At 41.8% G+C, this 17,384-nt stretch overlaps 1 protein-coding gene across 8 annotated transcripts in view; it reads right to left on the reverse strand.

Annotated features, from left to right (window-relative positions):
* Positions 1-6,616: 6,616 nt before the first annotated feature.
* AGPAT3 (1-acylglycerol-3-phosphate O-acyltransferase 3) overlaps positions 6,617-17,384 on the reverse strand; it is a 67,302-nt gene continuing 56,534 nt past the window's right edge. For all 8 annotated transcript variants that reach the window (XM_083612573.1, XM_083612577.1, XM_083612578.1 and 5 more), the window contains 4 exons: positions 15,821-15,923; positions 13,598-13,673; positions 11,804-12,002; positions 6,617-9,886 (listed from right to left, as the gene is read on the reverse strand). In XM_083612573.1, coding sequence (XP_083468699.1) covers positions 9,798-9,886; positions 11,804-12,002; positions 13,598-13,673; positions 15,821-15,923 — 467 coding nt within the window. In that variant the 3' untranslated portion in view covers positions 6,617-9,797. The remainder of the gene's footprint in view (positions 9,887-11,803; positions 12,003-13,597; positions 13,674-15,820; positions 15,924-17,384) is intronic.

A 17,384-nucleotide genomic window follows, 5' to 3' on the forward strand; every position in this document is an offset into this window, starting at 1 on the left:
TGGCTGGATCTGATGGGAGTTGTGGTCCAACAACACCTAGCAATCCACAAACTCCACAAGCAATCTACAAATCTCCAGGCACTGCAACTATCTCTTTTAAAGAAGGGCATCCCAGATTTACAGAAACCGCCCTGGCCTTCAAATCCCAATCCTGAATGTCTCATTTTGGATCCTGTGCTCTGGCTGAAAGATGGAACCCCTCTTCTTCCTCCTTCCAGAAGCTGTGCTAGCTTCCAGAAATGAAGCATTGCTTCCAGAAGTACGTCGGAGGAGGTGGTGAGCGAAGGTGTGTAAGGGGCCCTCAGTGGGGTGGGGGTGGGGAGTGGTGAGCTCTGAGGGAGGGAGCTGATAGCCGATAAGGGGCGGGGCCTGGGTGAGGGGGCGGGGCCTCCATCAAGGTCATATACTGATTTGTCTCGCTAGGATGTTGGAGGGTATGCCATCTCTGGCATTTAAAATAACACCTGTGGTATACAATCAGGAGGAACTGCAACATATCAAAGAGAGAAGATCTTAAAAGCCATGAAGTACAGAAAGCTTTTAACTGAGGCATCATAAGCTAAGTAGCAATGTGCTGTTAGTCCATCACGGAGGAGCCTATAACAGGGAAAAGCCTGTCCTGGCTGTACATCTGCTGTTAATGTTCCTGAGGAAGGAGGACCTCCACAGAAGCATTGTTCTCCTCAAATGGAGCCCAATATTTCTTGGACTGTGTTTAACAGCAAAAATAAGCATGTCACATCATGACTGGGCATCCCTGGCCTTACAAAGAAATGTTCTCTGTGTGTAGAGGGTCAGGGGGTTGGATGTGTAAAGAGGAAGTGGCATTCTATTTTCCTACCTAAACTTTCTACCTGGGCACCAACAGCTGCTTAGAACTTCCTATGTAACAACTAGCAGTAGATCAGCAGGTGATATTGCATAGTTTGTTATCGCCATCTATCGGTCTAGGCATGCAATGGCCTCTGAAGTTTAGATCATGGCAGTAGAAGGGAAGGGGGAGGAGAACACTTTTTTAAAAAAAACAAAATTGTAAAATATTTCCTGCATACCCTAAAAGGTTCAAGTGCAGTCCAGAATAGCGTGTACATGGCAGTCACCCCAAACCGGGCAGAGGCAGCAGCTCGCATGAGTGGAGCTCCGTTGAATGTTCAAGGTACCTCTGCTTGATTTGGAAAGATTTCCTTTCCACTTTTCTGCCATTCCCCATGTCACCAGCCCCTGCTATTCAGGACTCCCCCAGAGGCTTGGGAGTGGGGAGAGACAGGAGAGATTTGTGGTGTGAGAAGGTCTTCCACTCCTGTACCTTTGCTTCTTTCCTGGTGCATAGATCTGCTCTATGGGAGACAGTCGGGTTACCCATTCCGGATGGAGTTGCACTCTCTTTGAATGAGCAAGTGCATGGCTTGGGGGTAGATACATATTTGACATCAGAGGTCCAGGTGCCCCCTGTGGCTAGGAGGGACTTTTATCAGCTCCACCTGGTTGGCAAGCTGGAGTTGTTCCTGGACAGAGATAGTCTGACAACTGCAGTTCTTGTGTTGGTAATATCAAGGCTGGATTTCTGCAATGTAGGGCTGCCCTTGGTTTTGGCTTTGAAGCGTCATCTGGTGCAGAGTATGGTGACCAGGCTGCTGGTGAAGGCAGCTGGCTAGCAATATGTGACACCATTGTTAAAATATCTGCATTTGCTGTCCGTCTACTACTGAACCAGGTTCATGGTCCTTGTATTAATTTACAAAGCCCTGAGCAACTTTGGTCCAAGCTTGAGCACAGAGATCAACTGCTGAAGCCTTGTTGGCCATTCTGCAAGCTGACAAGGCTTGTTTGACAAAAACAAGAAACTAAGCCTTTAATGTCATTGGCCCAGTCCTGTGGAAGACACTGCCAGTAGCAGACTGTGCCAACTTTTAAATGCCTGCTGAAAACCTTTCTATGCAGGCTTATGCAGGTGATTAAGAATACAGTACATCTCTCCCTAAGAGTTAGCTGATTTCTGATCTTAACGTTTTTATATTGTTTCCATCGCATTTTTGTCTGTAAAAGAAAGAGAACTCTGTTGCATATGTCAGGTTTTGCGCTGTTGCGATTAGAAAGAATGTCTTCTCTGAGACCATGAATCTGGAAGAGACGGCTGACATTTGTGAAGAAGACAATGGACCTTATCATTGCAAAGGAAAGTGAGCATGAGTGCATCTAAGAAGACAACTAGATGACTAATGTAAATTGTTTTCTGGGGGTGTTCATGGGGTTGAAGATGGATCTTGTCTCCATGCAGGTTTTTTTAAAATGATGTTTGCAAGTTTCTGTGTGCTTTGAGATGCAATTCGGGTTCCCAGGTGCACTATATAAAATAAAGCTCTGCGTTCCCCAGTCACCCTTATGGGTAACTCAAAAACAGTTTTAACTCCCCATCCCCCCCTTTTTGCAAAAGATTATCAAATTTGCAGGCATCAGGTGGATTAAGCCTACTAAATTGCAGGTTCAAGGGAATGATAAAAGGGACTTGCAAATAAAAGAGACAACAATATCCTTTTAGGCCACCTTCAACAATCTATTTGAGTTTCATACTTTCAAGAGCGGGGTTCTTTTTCCTATTTTAAAATAACATATGGGCAAGTGTTGTGTATTCTTGCTTGTACTTAAAACAAAACACATTCGCAGCTTTACACTGGTCACTTTAGCTTTCCCAGTGCTTGTTTGTGTTGGGAGAGTATGACATCCAACTTGCAATGCAGAGCTGTGGAGGATTTTTGTTTTCAAGCAGGCAGGGGACAATTGATTAAAAAACAAAGTATTATTTTTTATGTTGTTAAATGAAGCTTTAAACTTAAAAAAAACCCTCTACTGCTCTGTTCCAACCACAATAATCCAGAGCTCCTCTAGCGCTCTGTAGGCAGAATTGAGAAAGCCTCACTTCTTGCCAAGCCCACAGACCTGGAGTAGAGAGAAGTGAGAGACATGGAAAACATAGATATATACTGTATAGAACAGAATACAGAAAAACAGAGTGGCAGCGCAACAAGGAGCTTTGTGGAGTCTTGATCAGACTCATGGTGCTTTGTTGACATCACAGTTTGTCCCAGGGAATGGTAAAAATCAGCCCTGATACAGAGCAGTTGCAAATCCCTAATACTTACCCTCATATATTCTTGTTGTTTAGTGTAGAATAGTGGTAAAGAGGCTGAGCTATGAAACAGAAATTATCTAATATTGGCCTCTGCTATGAACTCACCAAATGGCCTTCATCTCATCAGCATGTTTCAGCTCCAGCCCCTTGGATGTACGATATAGACATGATGATAAAATTGATCCAATTTTACAAGTAAGTCGAAAGGATTGCAGAGTGTATTCCAAGGTGGCAATCCTATGCACACTTACCATGCAGTAAGTCCCACCGAACTCAGTGGGTCTTACTTCTGAGTAGACATGCCTAGGATTGCACTGTAAAAATGCTAAGGAGTACGAGGTGCATATTTTTTTCCTGCTTGCCTCCCATTATGAGGGCTTCTTTTAACAAGGGTGGGATTACAAAGGGAACAATGGAAAGTAAAAATCCAGCGAATGCGATCAAACAATAACGTAACGGGAACTGCTGCAGCTTTCTGTTCTCATTAGTTACTTCCAGTGAGAATTGCAGATCTTGAACAAATGTGATTTATTGAAATTACATTCTTTGGAATTTAAAGCACGGTTGTCATTTGACGAATACAAATTTAAAATAAAAACATTGATAATGTAGTTTTGGCAGCTGCTGAAAATTGCACAACAAACATTATTGAAAAGATCTTATACCAACATAAGGCTTATGCTTCAAAACACAATGTGGAAAATGTTTCCTCTTTGCGTCAGCAAGTACTGCAGTAATAGAGAGAGAGCACTTTGTCCTGGAAACTTGGAGACCATGCCCAATTTCTCTAATATCTGCTGGGATTCTGAAAACCTAGGGTGAGCTAGGTTTGATCCAGCAAGGCACTTCTTATATTCTGAAGCAAGAGTGCACTCTCGGGATTGCAGGTTACTTGTGGCTCGTCTGTTTCAAATAATGGCATGTCCTCTTGCTGTAACGCATTATTAGGGGGTCACGGGAATCCTAGTAAGCAGATCCCTCAAGACTGAAGTCATCCCAAGCCCTGTTGTAAGGTGCTGGGCAATGGGACACCCAGCTTTCTAGTTGTTAAGTAATGGGGTGAATCATTAGTTCTTACCGCATCAAACTGACATTGGCTCTGTGGCTCTGCAAGTGTAGCTAGACTACAACTCCCATCAACTCCAACTATTGCCCATGCTGGCTGTGGCTGATGGGAGTCGTAGGTGTTCTCCAAGGCTTTGGACATTGCTTCTTCCTACACCATTCCCCTTCTTTATCTACAGGTGTCTTGAGATCACGTTCTACCCTTTGCCTACCTTACAGAACACAGTGCAATAGAGGAGCTAGTCAAAACAGCACATCCTGGGTATGAGAGAAGACAGGTGTGATTCTTTCCCTTTGTGGGAGTACCATTGAGTTCAAAGGGGCTTACTCCCAAGGAAGTGGATCTAGGATTGCAGCCCTAATTGCGCAGTACAGCACTAATTGCTTATTTAAATGATTTGTTTTTAAATGTAACGGTTTGTTCTTAGTACCATCAAAAGAAATAAAAGGTCAATAAAAGAATGAGGAAGTTGTAACGTGTCAGTTGTTGCTTTGCTATCAGATACACCCCTACTTGCAAGCTGGTTTCTAAAACTCTACAACAAAAGGAAAGGGAAATAGGAGAAGGGAGAGTTGAAAGGCTATGGGAAGATTTAGATATGTTTTAAAGGATGAGAAAGAACCTCAGGATTCAATTCTAGAATTTGGCTGCAGCCAGTGTAAAGAGCCCAGTGAGTCAAAGTGTAGTAAGGCTAGAGTCTTGGCCTAGGACTAGAGAAAACTGAGTTCTAATCCCTATGCCTCCATGAAGCTCATTAGGGTCACACCCACACAATACAGTCAAAGCACTATTATACCACTTTAATAGTCATAGCTTTCCCCAAAGCATTCTGGGAACTGAAGTTTGTTAAGGATTCGAACCGCTGACCTTCTGATCAGCAAGTCCTAGACTCTGTGGTTTAACCCACAGCGCCACCAGCGTCCCTCTTAAAAGTGGTATAGTCGTGCTTTAAACATATGGTGTGGATGTGGCTTAGGTGACCTTGAGCCAGTTACTCTCAGCTTAAATCTCTGCACTGGGGAGAAGCAGTGTTTGTTGCCCTGAGCTCCTTCAGTGAAGAGTGGGATAAAAATGAAATAATTAAAACTAACGGAAAGGAGAAAAGGAAGCAATTCTAGGTTTAGGAAGACTGGCAACAATAAATGAATAAGGGAATGGTGAGAAACAAAGAAGAGAGGGTGGAAGAATAGTATGGGAAGCTTTATTTTTAAGAAGCAAAAGCTTTAAAGCTTAAGAGAAGAGAAAGAGAGCAAAATGGAAGGGGAAAGAAGAGGAAACCAGAGGCTGAAGAGACTACAGGAGCTGAAGAGGCTGAAGAGACTACAGGAGCAGCAGCATGAGGAATGGAAACAGGATGCAAATCAGAGGAAGACCAACAAAAGCACACAGAGTGGTGGAACAAACCATGCCTTTCGGCCACCACCGTGTGAGCGACCGGAAAACTATTTGGCAAGACCAAACCAAAAATGTTGTATTCTTGCTGCTCAGTACATTTTTTGGTGGGGCAATTTTACCTCTTAGCTTGGGAGCTAATAGCAGGTAGGAAGCAGATTGGACTGAATGCCAACACCAGACCAGGAAGCAGCCCTGATCTGCCACAAAATCCCACTGGCTGCAGGCTGGCATCTATGTAAATTGGAAGTATCATGAAAATGGAGCAAATGCCGATGTTCTGTCATTGAAAACAAAACAGGAGTTGGCAAGAAACGTAATGCGCCCTACACATTCTGGGCTACTGCTCTTCGTCCAGAGCAATTTCAGGCAAGATACAATTAAATCAGACTAATTACTCCAGTCCCATGAATTTCAAGGCGAACTAACTTAGCTTGGAGCAAATGCAACTTATAGGTAAGGCCCATTAAAAACAACACAATTTTGGAGCACCTAATGGCAGAATGGCTTGCAGCAAACGGCACAGATCCAAACAACTGTGTGGGTTGTTTGGTATGGTCCCTGGTGGAAGAATAAGGTTAAATGTGTTTCTTGATGAGCAGGAACCCCTTTCCCTCAATGCTGTGTTGCAAGACTCCCTCTGGCTTCATAATAATAATAATAATAATAATAATAATAATAATAATAATAATATTTATTACCTGCCCTTTGCCAGCAGGTCCCAGGGTGGGTCCTGAAAGCACACATCTCAGGTGTCAAAGGTAAAGGAAGAGGCGCAATATGGCATTGTGTCGGCTGCGGAAAATGAAAAACAAACCAACCTCACGGGGCATGCTCAAGCTCTTGAACGTATCTCAAGCAGGTCTTTGGATGCCAGCCTATGCATTTAAAAGTTACATTTTAATCCAAGACATCAAAACACAAATGGAGTGCTGACAATGGAAGGAAAGGGGAAACGGCTGCCACATTCTAGTAATGATTAAAATTGAATAATGAAGAAAGACCAAAAGAAAAAGAAAAAGAAAAAGTTCATGATATATTTTGTTTATTATTGCTCTCAAAGGGCTTGGTAGTCAAATATACAAGCTATGTTCTATTAAACCAGAAGAAAATAGTGTAAGGTATAAAATCTATGCTCACTGTTCCAACCCAAACCGCTTGATATTCTTCATGAGACACACTTACTGCTGTTTCCAGTAATACTCTCTCACACGTACTCTGCATATTTATATAAAAAACTATTTGAAGAGACAAACCAAAATTTCAAGCCAAAAAGATGAGCTGCCATGTACTAGATTGTGCCATGTTGTACACTTCAGTTTTCAAAACGGATATGTCTTTCTAAAACTGCAAACAAATTAATGTATACTTTGCTATGTCTTCAAAAACAAAATATGATCAATATGTCATGATATGAAAACAAAACAGAAGGAAAACATCTGCTTTTTCTCTCCATAATGTACATGCAGTACTCCCAATACCTTTTAGCAGGAGCCATTTGCGCTAAGTGGAGGCTGGACACCTATTTTAACAGATCTGTACAGTCTTTGCTTCCTTGCAACATTTCTTCCTGCACGACTCCCACCTGCCCCCCCCCCACTTAATTCTGTTAGTGTCTGGCCTTATCTATCAATACAGAACTCCTTGCTCACAAGTAATAGTAATGCACAGCTAGGGGACTTTCCCACTTTGTTTTTGTTATTAAGTGCATTTAAAATATATTCAACATCTTCTTCAGAAAGCAATTATACAGCATCTGTTAAACGGAGGAAAGAAAAAAACCTTTCCAACAAGGAAGTGTTATTTACCAAGTACACAATCCTGCCTGTTCAGTCCTCTGGTTAGATAACAGAGAGGAAAGCTCTCTGCTTAGCTGTCTAACTGTTTAAAAACAAAACAAAAAGCAGAATATATTTACCAGGTAAAAAATAGTCATGGCTGGATTCTCCCCAAGAAGCACAGGTTCAACTTCCAATGAAGTTAATAAGTTGTCTGCCCTTACAGTCAGGGTAGATTTTATCCCCTTTCAGGAAGTGTAGCTTACCGATTCCGGGACTGACAGTACAATGTTATGCTGGGGGAAAGAAAAATTCATGGATACTGTGGGCTGTGACTTAAGAAGCCAATGAAGATCTTTTTCTGCAATAGAAGTTCCCTCACTGAAGAGGCAAGCAACTGCTTTATTTGAAAAATGGCTTGTCTCTGCAGAAATAGGAACTGGCAGCGCAGTGTTCTAGCTGCATGAACCATTCTATTGCATGCCATTTTCTACATGTTTGGATATTGGTTGTTTTGATCATGGCTCCATAGGACAATTCCAAAAACCTTTCACGCAGAAATCCCTAAGCAAACATTCATCAGCATGAGAAAGCTAAGTCGTTTCCGCAAAGAATCTTTCCAAACTTCAGAGTGGCAAGTTGCACATAAAAGTATTCTCAAAACGAGCTCCTGCAAGTGAGGAATAAGAATAATTTTAAAATGCTAACATTTGGAAAGTAAGATGTCACACATTTACCCCTGGCTATGAGAGGATGTGTGTGTTACTATCACATCATAAGGAGCAGTAGGGGCCCAATTCTGCTTTGAATCCCATTTATAAAGCTCAATTCCTATTGTTTTTGTTTGTTTGTTTTTTGGGTGCGGATCTGATTGCAAAATTTGGTCCCAGCACTGGAAGATGATATATGCCACTGCCATATACTTTCAAATATTTTCGAGATGCAGAAATCAATTTGCAAAGCCCTATTAAAGGCAGCTGCACACAAAGCAGTATCTGAAGGGAGACTTTGTGACTAGTCATTCACCTACAACATTTGTTATATAGAGTAAACCTAGAGGTGCTGTGCCAGTCAAAACATGGTTGGCTTGAAGGCTGTGTCAAGCAAACAAATGGCTTTCCACAGGGAAGCAACCTCAATGCATTGTGACTGAGGGCAGCCACCACATTAAGAACCTTTCTACTTAGCTCTTATGTGTGTTTTCGGAGCCAGAGATTGTTGAAACCAAACCGGTAGCTCTTAATGTGCAGCAGAAAATCCTCAATAACTCTGAACCTTATATAAAGGCTTCATTGATTGCTGGATGACCTGGCAATATCCCATGATAATGTAGGCAAACTGACATTCCAGCCCTAAACACATTTGCCTGGAAGAAATTTTGACCTGAAATCAGTAGTGTTTCCTTCCAAGTAAGTGTGCTGAAGGCTGCAGAGATACAGTACCAACCTTACGTTATCTACTACAATTAGTAGCTTTTTGAATACAATTTCTTTCCAGGTTTCTCTGTTGTTTTATGCTGTTTTTGCACCACAAGCCATACAGGAGATTCTGAGAACAGACTTTTTTTTTTTGCAGTGGGGGTAGTACTGCCAAGATGAAATGACTGAGCAGCCATAATCATACTGGTAATAATTTCAGGGTCGTCATAAAAGATTTTTGTTTTGTTTTTTTAAAGAAAGAAATAGCAAGTCCAAGATCTATGTAGGAAACTGAGCTAAGCACATCCCTGTTTCAGCTGGGAGTGCATGAGGGGTAAGGAATGTGTTTGTCAAGTAGGGAAGCCTGGAACCGCATTAATTCTAGTGCCTTGTTCAAAGTATGTGCTTATCAGTCAGGTACTGCTGCCATTGGAACGCCACGGGTGTACAGAAATGAATAAATATTAACCTAAAAATAAAACATCTGCAAGGATGAAGTAGCTTTTCCAAACTGCTTCCTCCTTGAGGAGCAGCTGTTAGTCAACTGGAGATTGTGTTTTGCTGCAATTCATGCTGCCTTGCTTGTTTTTTTTTTTTAAAAAAAGATGCCATGAGTAAGAAAATATTAAATTAGTTTTAGCAAGAAGAAACATTCAGTAGCTCCTCTTGCGAGCAAGTGTTGTACTCTTGAAAGACAAACCAGTTTATCTGAAGATGCATGTAGCTACACCCATTAGTTCCCCCTCCCACCCACAAGAAAGCCAAAAATAAAACAAAACATTAGCCCAGATATTTTTTTCTCCCCAAACTTATGAACACAGGGATCCTTGGGCAGGTAAGTAGTCAATTGTTTCCTCTTCCTCTTGAATCTTCCAATTTCTTCAGTCTTGGCTCAAGTATTAGTAGTTATCAGTTAATAAGAAAAAAAAGATAAGTTTTCTAAGTGTCTTTCTTTCAATGAAGTTAACTTGATACCATAGTCTTGTTATATGTTTGGAACTGTATCTGTGAAGTTATTCCTTTTTCTTGAATTCTTGGTTGCCGTAGCTGGAGCCTTTTTCTATTTCTGTTACGCCGATCAGTCTGCGAACTCCAAATGAAGCTTTAAAACAGAAAGGAAACAGAGATGACTGAGTTACGCCACTCCTTGTCAATTAATGATCTGTTATATACTGAAAAGTAAACTATAGAGAAGGTAGCAAAATGTGTGCATATGCATAATGTCTGTGTACACCCATGCACATTGGGCTGTGTGTGTGTGTATGTGTATATATATGTGTGTGTTGTGCTGATTCATTCTATACCACCACTCCCAAATTCCTAGCTGTTAGAAAGAGGAAGGACCAACTCAGCATGCTAAAGCCCCACCTACTAGAAATCCCACTCCGCACTACCATACCCAATCCCATAAACTCCACTTCTGAGTTTTCACTTGTTTTAAAGTTATCTACAAGCAGCCAATAGGAACCAAAAAGGGACAGGGAAACTATGGCCAGGGATAGGAAGAAATTTTATTCAGTTTGTATTTAAAGGTGAATCAAATTAATTTGCAATAACCAAAATAATATACAAACTGAATGTCAGACATCTTTCTAAATTTGCAGTGCCGTTTTCTAGCCAAGTAATGTGAACAAAAAAGCACACGCAAAGGTTAACTGTGCATATGAATACATATCTTTGTGAAAACAACATACATAAATGTACGATATTATGGGATATTAAAATACTAAGGGAAATAAAATGCATGTATTGGCAAAGAAAACTGCACTCCATTTGCAGATTTCATTTTTTTTAAAATTGCAAACAGATGTGAAAATGTGGAGAACTTAACTTTAAGGTTGGAAAGATGAGAGACAGAGAGAAACCAAAACTGGTACCCATTCCTACCCGTGGCTTACCAGAAGTTGTTGGACTACAATTCCCATTGTTCCCATTGGCCATGATGGCTGGGACTGATGGGCACAGGAGTGCAACAACATCTGCAGTGCTGCAGGCCCCACAGGCCCTGGACTGGAATGAGAGCTGAGCCCCTTAGGACCCTGAATTTTGTATGATTAAATGCTACATCTGCACAGAACACCAGTGCAGAGATTAAGCATCTGATGAGGACTCAAAGGAGTAAAAGGCAAGAGCAGGTACAACAATTAAACTAATTTAAAAAATATATTTAACAATCCATTCAAACTGTGTGTGTAGCATTGTTTTTGTTTATTACTATGTTATACACTTTTTTTGTTTTTATACTGTAAACTGCCCAGTGATCCTCAGATGAAGGGTGATATAGAAATACAACAACAACAACAACAACAACAACAACAACAACAACAACAACAACAACAACAACAACAACAACAACAACAGAATTGCAGCCTAAAACAGCACAGGCTTTGGTACAAGGAGAAAACTATATATAGGTGTCTATGTGATGCAAGGGCTAATGTATTAGGTTTGTCTGGATGGTCTTAGGGAAGTAACTGTTGCTCAGCCTAAACTTATCATGGGGCTACTATAAAAAGAAAATGAAGTGTATATTGCAACCTATCCTGAGCTCTTGATTGGGAAAGATAATCAAACGCATTGGTTCCCGAACAAATCGGCTCTCAGATGATCGAAACCTGGAAGTGAGTGTTCCAGTTTTCTAACAATTTTCAGAAGCCGAACATCTGGAGCTGCTTCCACAGCTTCTGATTGGCTGCAGGATGCTCCTGCAGCCAATCGGAAGCCACTCTTTGGTGTTTGAACGTTTCCGGCAGTTGAACAGACTCCTGGAACACATTCTGTTCGAGAACCAAGGTACGACTGGACAAGATTCTGAGTACACTTCTCAAAGTGCTAATTATTAGGTCTAACAACCACTGCGTTCCAGTACAGATAGATAGATGAATGCAGTTCTAATTTGTCTTAACACAATCTTCCTTCCCCACCTCACTGCAAGTCAGCTAACGAGCTGAGCAAATGACCGTGGGGCCTGGCTGTATCACAGGATACAGATGTGCACATTCAGCTCGGCGTTTATTACCTGCTCCAACAAAGCCCATGAATGAAAGAATCAGGAGAGGAGATCCGCTTGCAAAAATGCCAAAACCAAATTTGAAAAGAGGAGACAGGACAATGGTGGCCCAGAACAGAAAATTGAGGAGAGTCCATGGTCTTCTGCGAGGTTTGATTTGCTCTCCAGGAAATGTACCCTCTTGATTATACTTCTCTTGTAAAGCATCCTTGAAGAGAGAAAGAAAAACCTTTCTAATTTGGGGACACACAGGGGTGCATTCATATCATTCAATGCCTGTACATTTTAATATGGTCACAGAGGCAGGTCTCGGTGACCCAGTACTCATTGCTGCAGGAGCAATCTGTATTTTCTGTTCCATCATGATTACTTAAAAAGCAAAAACACCTTTTTAGTGAAACTAGGTTCTGCTACTCTATTCCCAACCAAATCCTTTCTATATTCATTGTGCCTTCTTCTGCATGCCATCACTGTCTGGATAGGAGATGGTGTTCCCTGATGGTAAAACGGTAGGATATGGTAAGAAAACATAAATAAAATACAGTCTCCCAGGAAGCTGAAAGGTATGTCAATGTCGCACTTTACATTATTCATGTAACCTAGTCATGAAGTGTTAACCTGAAACTACTGTTAGTCCCATCAAGTGTTATGGCTACTGCTTAAACAAAACACAACTTGTCCTTAGACGTATGTGGCAATGATGAACCCAAGTTATTCTCAGGCAGCCCCAAGAATTCACACAATCAATTGCAGAAAATTAGAAGGTAGTAAACTTAGGCTGCATTTGCATGTAACCCAAAACCTTGGTTTTAGAACTGCATAAGCCCATACAAGCCCCAGGCTCATGTGCTTACATCCTTAAGGCTTCTCCTTTGGTGTCTATCATGCACCAAGCCCTTACATAAAAGTTGCTGTTACCGTGTAAAACCATCTTCAGTTTCAAGCTTATTATTCCCTTAAGGGGAGCTGCATCGCGTGAGTTGTAACTGTATCAGGTTACATTTTATTTTCCCCACTGATTTAACTGCTATATACAATATATGGTAATTAGTCTCCACCTATTTCCATTTCCACTGACAAGGGCAGCGTAAAGAAGCAAATAAGAATGCAGCGTGCTGCTGGTGAACCATACCTTGCAGATCAGATTAGCACAGAACCCTCAAACCCTTTGTCTGGTGGGGGTGAGGATCTGACTTGGACAGATTCTAAAACACTTAAGAAATCAGCCCCATTGACTTCAGTGGGATTTTTATTTCTATGCTGCCTTAGGGATGAATGTGAAAAATGAAGGAAAACAGGCCACCCAACCCGATGGAACCTTTATTAGCAGAAGTTACAGTTTTCTCTTGAATTAGTATTCTCTCTCATAGAATGAAGTATAATCTTTAGAACAAATCAGATTCCTGACGTTTTGTTCAGTGTTAGTATATCCATTCCCTCCCCCTTTTTTTTTGCTACTGTGAAACCCCATTGCTCAGTAAAACTCACATGATACAGAAAGACAGGATTGGGGCCCCATTTGTGGAGGAAGCAACGTATCGCATCACCATGGTCTAACAGAGAGTATATACATTCAGCTTGGCACACCTTATCTTGAGATACGCATGTGGACAAATGTCAAAGCACTTTCCCCATGGTAGAAAACATGTTTATGTTAAAAGAATCATGGGAGATCTTCCATGAAGGATCTTCCATATTGCATCTAGTTGCTCCCTTACAGATATAGCAATGCTGTCTTCTTTGAGAATTCATTCAATTAGCATATTATTCCATAAGATCTTAAAGGCAGGACAAGTGATTTACCTTTTCTTGGTAAAGTTTATGGAGCCACTTTGCTGCTTCCTTTTCGTCCAAAGGGATATCTTCTAGTGGAAACCTCCTGGTTTGTTTTTTAAAAAAGGTTCAATAAAGAGCATTTAATAAAGAATGAGCATCACAATTACAACTTCTATGCTACTTATACTGAGTGTTCTGCTCTAGATGAACACAAATTCAAGTGAAAACCCTGTATTGTCACATTATTACCATGAATTTGCCACTAGGGGGTGCCCACAGCCAGAATACATAGGTTGCGCAGCGGAACACTTACTTCTTGCTTTGTACAAAAATGGATGGGTGAGTTTATTGAGAAGTGCTATATATATTTTTAAAAAATAGTGGCATGATTCTCTTTCTTTCACCCAAATGAAGGCTACAGGCCAATGGTGACCAAAGCTTGGGTCAGATAACCACAGGAACTTGAAGAAGTTAGTGAAGAAATTCCTGTGGTCCATCTACTCTACGTAGTGGCAAAGGTTAAAACGACAATAGAGATTCTGTTGAGGAACCAGACAGACTGTGACTCTTTGGAACTTGGCTGCCCTGTTATAGCTGTATAACAAATAATGCCGTTTTAGTTTGTTGGCTTGAGGAAGCTGGGAACATAAGACACAACTTGTCTGTTGAGCTGAGCGTTGTCAGCTCTGACTGGCAGCAGCCAATGGTGTTTCTGAGCACCTACTCTGGAGCAGGATCTAACCAGGGAACCTTTGGATGCAAGTAGAACAGACTCCCACAAGAGGTGGTGGACTCTCCTTCCTTGGAGGTTTTTAAGTAGAAACTGGATGGTCATCTGTCTAGTTGAGATTCTTGCACCACAGGGGATTGGCCTAGATGACCCCCCGGGGTCCCTTCCAACTCTAAAAAAAGGTAAAGGTAAAGGACCCCTGACAGTTAAGTCCAGTCTGGGGTTGCGGCGCTCATCTCGCTTTACTGGCCGAGGGAGCCGACGTCTGTCCACAGACAGTTTTTCCAGGGCATGTGGCCAGCATGACTAAGCCGCTTGTGGCCAAACCAGAGCAGCGCACGGAAACGCCATTTACCTTCCCGCCGGAGCAGTACCTATTAATCTACTTGCACTTTTTTGGCGTGCAACTGCTAGGTTGGCAGGAGCTGGGACAAAGCAATGGGAGCTCACCCAGTCATGGGGATTCGAACTGCCAACCTTACGATTGGCAAGCCCAAGAGGCTCAGTGGTTTAGACCACAGCACCACCCATGTCCCCTCTTCCAACTCTACAAATCTAAAAAATCATGTGCTCTCCCACTTAACTATGATCCCTTGCCCAAAAGCACATGTCTTTCAGAACACAGCACCGGTGTGAGTAAAAACGCTTAAGAAAAAAATAATTATGGCGGGAGAGGCAAGTAATGGCAGCCACGGCCATGTCATTCCATGAGCTGTAAAAGGGGCAATGTCTGGAGATGGTTCAGTAATTTTTGTGAAAGGTGAGCTGTGGACCACTTTGGGGATCCCCAAAAGCCCCATAATCCTTCAGGGCTTTCTGTTTGACAGCCCTGAACTTGATAATCCTTCTTTTCCTAGGGCCATAAAAAGCAAAGACTGTGGCAAGCATGATGACACGTATATCTGTGGGGCACCAAAGAGATGACAAAGCCTCCATCACCACCATTCACAAGGGTAGAAATGACTTGTTTCAGATACGCCTGAAGCGGATCCAGTCAGAAAGCATTCCTGGCGAGTCTTTTACTGCACAAAACAAAAGCAGAGAAGACGGGCCATCCATTCATATGGCTGAACAGCAGGCCTAGCCGAGAAAGCGCAGGCAACTGGATCTCAGAACTTTGAGCCAGACTGGACTCAGCTATCTAAAAGACATGAATGACTGTACTATGCAGTTCACCAATCTTTAAGAGAGGGCAGTAGGAATTTATGGAGCTTTACATAATGTACTTTCCCACGACCACATGGGTCTGTCAAACCAAATATGGAAGACGCTGAAATGGCACGCAGAGCCAAGTATTACTTTTACAGAATTTGTAGTCGTGCTGGATGCACACAACAGCCTTCGTCTTCTAATATTAATGGCGGAAAAGAGGCTCTTCCATACTAAGCCTGAACAGCTTAAGTATCCCAAATCCATGCGGTGAAAGAACATGGGGAAAAGGAGGCAGGCTTACCACCATATTTGGACACTGTGACAATTCTGAAATACGTGCCATGCTCTCAAATACATGCCATGCTCACCTGACACACATATCAGCTTTGTATTTCTTCCCATAAAGGATTCCTAATAAGGAGGGGTTCTTGTTTCCTCTGAAGTTTAACGTTACATCGTAGACGGCTGAAACTGTGACAAACGAGAAGACGTCACCATTATTTTAGCCTCTAGGATCCAACTTATTTAATTGTTATAACAAGGCATACAAAGAGTTCCAAATACATGAGGTGAGGCTCCTGAGATTGGAAGCATATCATTCTCCCAAGTACAATGCTCCACTGGCCAGACAACGTCAACACAAAACTGTGCTGCAATTCCAACAGCATTTAAATGGGTTAGGACCAGCTGCATTCACTGCATTGAGTGGGACATGAATAAGCATCTTACTGCTTTCTCAAAATTCCAGAAGTGTCCCGCTGTTTTACTGCTACTGAACATGTCTCTGGTTCATGCACTCCCCATGCCCTTCTTCTCCTTTGGCACATGAGTGAAGAGAAGTTCAGAAGCAGTGTTTGTTTCATCTGAATTGGGACAAACGGTAGTTAGCTCAAATCATGGTTTGTCAAACAAGCTAAGATCAAACTGCGGTTTCTGATACTCGCTTTCTGTGGTGGTGGTGGTGGGGGACATGAGAAAGCTAAACGCAATGGTTAGTGAACACTTTTGATCTCTTCCTTGTAGTCAAGCCAGAGGAGGGGACAGGGAGCAGGTTCATGCATTTAATGCTAAACAGTGGTTTAACATGACATCTGAAGCGAGTTACCCTGTTTGTATAAAACACAACAGCAAACTATGGTTTGCTGCAAAAACCGAAATAATGGAGAGAACCAGACTGCTTGAGCATACAGGGAAGAAAAAGAGACGAGGGAGCTCATGAGTCAGAGCCTCCTTTATGTAACACTAAGTTGTGGTTTGGTGATTAAATCTGAACTCAGCTTTAGTGTTAAGCTAATGGGTGTGAATCTTAGTCATGTTGCAGCCAACAGAAGTGAAGAACCCTGAGATTATACATACATGAAGATGGGTATCTATATGTGACTCACAGAAACACAAGGGAAATTACTTCACATATAGAAAGAAAAAATTAACATTAATATAAGGTATCTTCACCTCTCCGAATCTCACAAGCATGCTGAAATGCATGTTAACATATTTCCCATCTAGCAGAAAAGGGAAATTAATCCAAGGCAGTGTTTTGCTCAAGGCAGTTCTTCATCCAGATTCAACTCTGTTGTCTTTCCTAGATTCGAGTGGCTCTTATGGATTAAACACAATCCAGAGGAAAGTACACGTAAATAAGTGCTCCTGAATCAATAGTATTTAAGCACTTAAGTGGAAGCTAGACACTCTTTTATTTCCTCAAGATTTAAATCACATTTATACTTCTCTGGGTTGTGCTGAGTGGAGGTGGGGGATAATTTCAATCTGCAAAGGGAAGTGCCATAATCTTTTATCAACGGTCTTTAAAAAACACTGTCACACTTTTAGAACACCTGGGAGAGGAATGTGGATGAGGAATGGCATAAAATAATGTGATAAACCTTCCTCCAGTAAGCAGGAAAGGGGACATTGTGACTTTTTATGTCTTCC

The sequence above is a fragment of the Podarcis filfolensis genome (assembly GCF_964270895.1).
Source record: "Podarcis filfolensis genome assembly, chromosome: 4".
NCBI lineage: Eukaryota > Metazoa > Chordata > Lepidosauria > Squamata > Lacertidae > Podarcis > Podarcis filfolensis.